The sequence below is a fragment of the Ailuropoda melanoleuca genome, unplaced genomic scaffold, assembly GCF_002007445.2.
Source record: "Ailuropoda melanoleuca isolate Jingjing unplaced genomic scaffold, ASM200744v2 unplaced-scaffold4844, whole genome shotgun sequence".
Taxonomy (NCBI): Eukaryota; Metazoa; Chordata; class Mammalia; order Carnivora; family Ursidae; genus Ailuropoda; species Ailuropoda melanoleuca.
Window position 1 is genome coordinate 1 of NW_023220992.1, and position 3,180 is coordinate 3,180.

The following is a 3,180-nucleotide window of genomic DNA, read 5'->3' on the forward strand; positions in this document are numbered from 1 at the left end:
GCAAACACATTCATACCACCTAATTGTCACAAGATACTGTTGTAAGCATTTCATAAATATTAACTTGTTTCATATCTAAAACAAACCAATGAGGCGGGTCCTCTTACTCTCCAGAATTAGAAACAGAGTCACACAGTTTAGGTCAATTGTCCAAGGGGGCATGGCGAATACAGGAAGGGCATAGCATTCAAACTCAGGCGGCCCCAGTTCCAGAGTAGGAAGTTCTAGCAAAAACACGCTGCTGCCTTTGCTTGAGGTTCACAGATGTGTATTTGATGTGCATTTGACCATAATTTCAGTGGTCTGTAAAGGCTGCAATGGCCTGAATGGGGTTCTTTGAATCACACTGACTTTCCAGACGTGGCCTGGGTTCTTGTAGAAAAGGTCAAGATCTGCTGAAGTACCGTCACATTTTGAATCGATTTGAAGAGAATTACAAGAAACGTTAGCAGGAGGAAGTTTGATTTATTTACGTTCTTGCATGTAATAAAGGCTTTATTATTGCTATTTTCTTAATTTTAACAGCTTTAAGGTTTCACAACCTTTATCTAAGGCTTTCTTTGAGGCATTTTTCACCTCTTTGTTCCTTAGACTATAGATTAGGGGGTTCAACATCGGAATCACCACTGTGTAGAATACGGATGCCATTTTGTCTGTGTCCAGGGAGTGATTTGATGTGGGCTGTAGGTACATAAAGATCAAGGTACCATAGAAAATAGTGACAGCCACCATATGGGAGCCACAGGTGGAAATGGCCCTGCGTCGCCCCTGGGTAGAACGGATCCTTAGGATGGCGGCAATGATAAAGATGTAGGAGGTGAGGACAATGGAAGAGGAACAGATCATATCAAAACCAGCAAAGGCAAAGATCAGAATTTCCTTTATGTGTGTGTCTGAGCAGGACAGAGCCAAGAGAGGGAGGTCATCGCAGTAGAAATGGTTAATTACGTTGGGGCCACAGTAAGTTAGATGGAAGGTGATAATGGTATGGAACAGGGCAACCAGAAAGCTGTATATATATGGAACGGCCACTAATTGAATGCAGAGTCTTCTTGACATCAGGGTGGAATAGTGCAGGGGGCTGCAGATGGCCACATAACGATCATAGGCCATGGAAGCCAAAAGGAAACACTCAGTGATCATGAAGGTGAGAAAACAGCCCAGTTGTGTTGCACAGGCATGGAAAGGAATAGTATTGCGTTCTACAACAAAATTCACCATCATCTTTGGTGTGATAGCAGAGGAGTAGCAAAGGTCCACAAAGGCCAAGTGACTGAGGAAATAGTACATAGGTGTGTGGAGTCGAGCATCAATCCTGATTAGGATTATCAACCCCAGGTTGCCCAGCACTGTGACCAGATAGATGATGAAAAATACCACAAAGCATGGGGCCTGAAGCTCTGGCCGGTCTGTAATTCCATTTAGAATGAACTCAGTGACATAGGTGATATTGACATCGGCCATTTATCCAGGTGAATTTTGCTGATTTTGCAGCAAGTTTAAGAATATAAATGACACTTTTCATGGCCCCTGCCAGAGCAGGCAAAAGGTGATCGCTGATGTCTTCTTGCCTTGAATCATGTTGTCTTGTGGGCAAAAAGTACATCTTAGCTTTCTGATGCTATGCCTTCTTACCTCAGGGAGAGGAGTCCCATACTCTCAGAATAGCCTTCTTGAATGTTATTTTGCTTTGTAATTTTAGAGAATATGGAAGGGTGCAGATTAAAATTGCAATACTACCTGATAGAAAACACTTGAGACAATTAACACTAAGATTTCAGCATTTTTGCTGCCACTATCGTTTCTTTGTATGTATAAATATGGCAACACAAAAATAGGTAACTCATAAATGAAGCTATTTAAATATTAAGGTGGAATTTGGATTTCAAGTTCAAGGAAACTTTAAATCACCTAGAAACAAGATTACCTACCAACATTTGTTAAAGTGCTTCTAAAATAAAGCATTTATGATTTTGTCTCTACTTACAACTCTCTGGATTATTTTATCAACTCCTCTGATTTTTTAAAAGTAATTTTTTCTCATATCCTCCAATTAGCTTCTATAGGTTGTTCTAAAGCAACCACTGTCTCAAAGTCTTACTAATTATTCTGTCATTTCCACATGTCTCTCAATTTTGAGGGAAGTCCTCAAAATCATTGACATAGTTCACCTAAAAATCTACTTAATAACCATTGTCATTTCTTGCTTCATTGCNATTGTCATTTCTCGCTTCATTGCATCCTTCCTAAAGGGAGTTTTGCCTCAAACTTGACTGCTCATTGGAATCTCCTGTGGAGTTTGTAACATCTCCATGCCCAGGCACCCCCTACCAATTTAATCAGAACGTCTGACCAGCATCCATCCAGGCATCAGTATTTGTAAAGCTCCCCAGGTGGTTCCAATATACAGACATGTTTGGGAAGAAGTAGCTTAAAGAACAAATTCATGAGAACGGCAAGTTGAGATCAGCCATTTTTCAAACTTACTTTTATTTCTCTTTTGGTGTTGTTTGCCTGACTTACGGCTGAATCAGTTTGGGTACCAGTGACTCCACCATGCCAGGGGAATTCAAGTTGGAGTATGGCTATTTCTACTCACATGAAAAAGACTCACCAAGGGTTATGTGGACAAGAATAGTTTGAAGAAAATTAATTTTAAAATCCTCCATTTTTTTTAATCTGTTCCTTTCTGAAAATCATTTGTCTGAGAAGGCATCTGTGCTCTTGGTTTTTTGTTTGTTTTTCTTTTTTGTCTTCCCTTTTCAAAATTCACACTTCACACAGTTAACAAATGCAAGGCATATCTCTCACTCATCTAGAATCGTGTTAAGATTCCTTGCCCCAACATTTGGGCATTTAGATAATTCCTTTCATATNTAGAATCGTGTTAAGATTCCTTGCCCCAACATTTGGGCATTTAGATAATTCCTTTCATATGACCTTATAAATATACCCCCATGTCATTAATAAAATAAATTTCAAATGAAAGTTAAATCTATAGTGTATAATTATTCACCAACATTGGAAGTATATAGGTTATTTTAATCATTTAATTGTAATTATAACTCAAAATATTTTACTACTATAACATATAAAAGCTATAGAACCCATCATTACAAGAATAAAATTCCAATCAGTATGTGTGCAAGTATTTGAGTTTTAGGGGAGTAAGGCAAAATA

The 3,180-nt window shown here is 38.7% G+C and overlaps 1 protein-coding gene across 1 annotated transcript; it reads right to left on the bottom strand.

The window, feature by feature from the left end:
• Positions 1-504: 504 nt before the first annotated feature.
• Positions 505-1,464, bottom strand: LOC100470798 (olfactory receptor 1038). Its single transcript, XM_002926887.2, has one exon. It carries the CDS (start codon positions 1,462-1,464, stop codon positions 505-507), a length of 960 nt encoding a protein of 319 aa, XP_002926933.2.
• Positions 1,465-3,180: the final 1,716 nt, after the last annotated feature.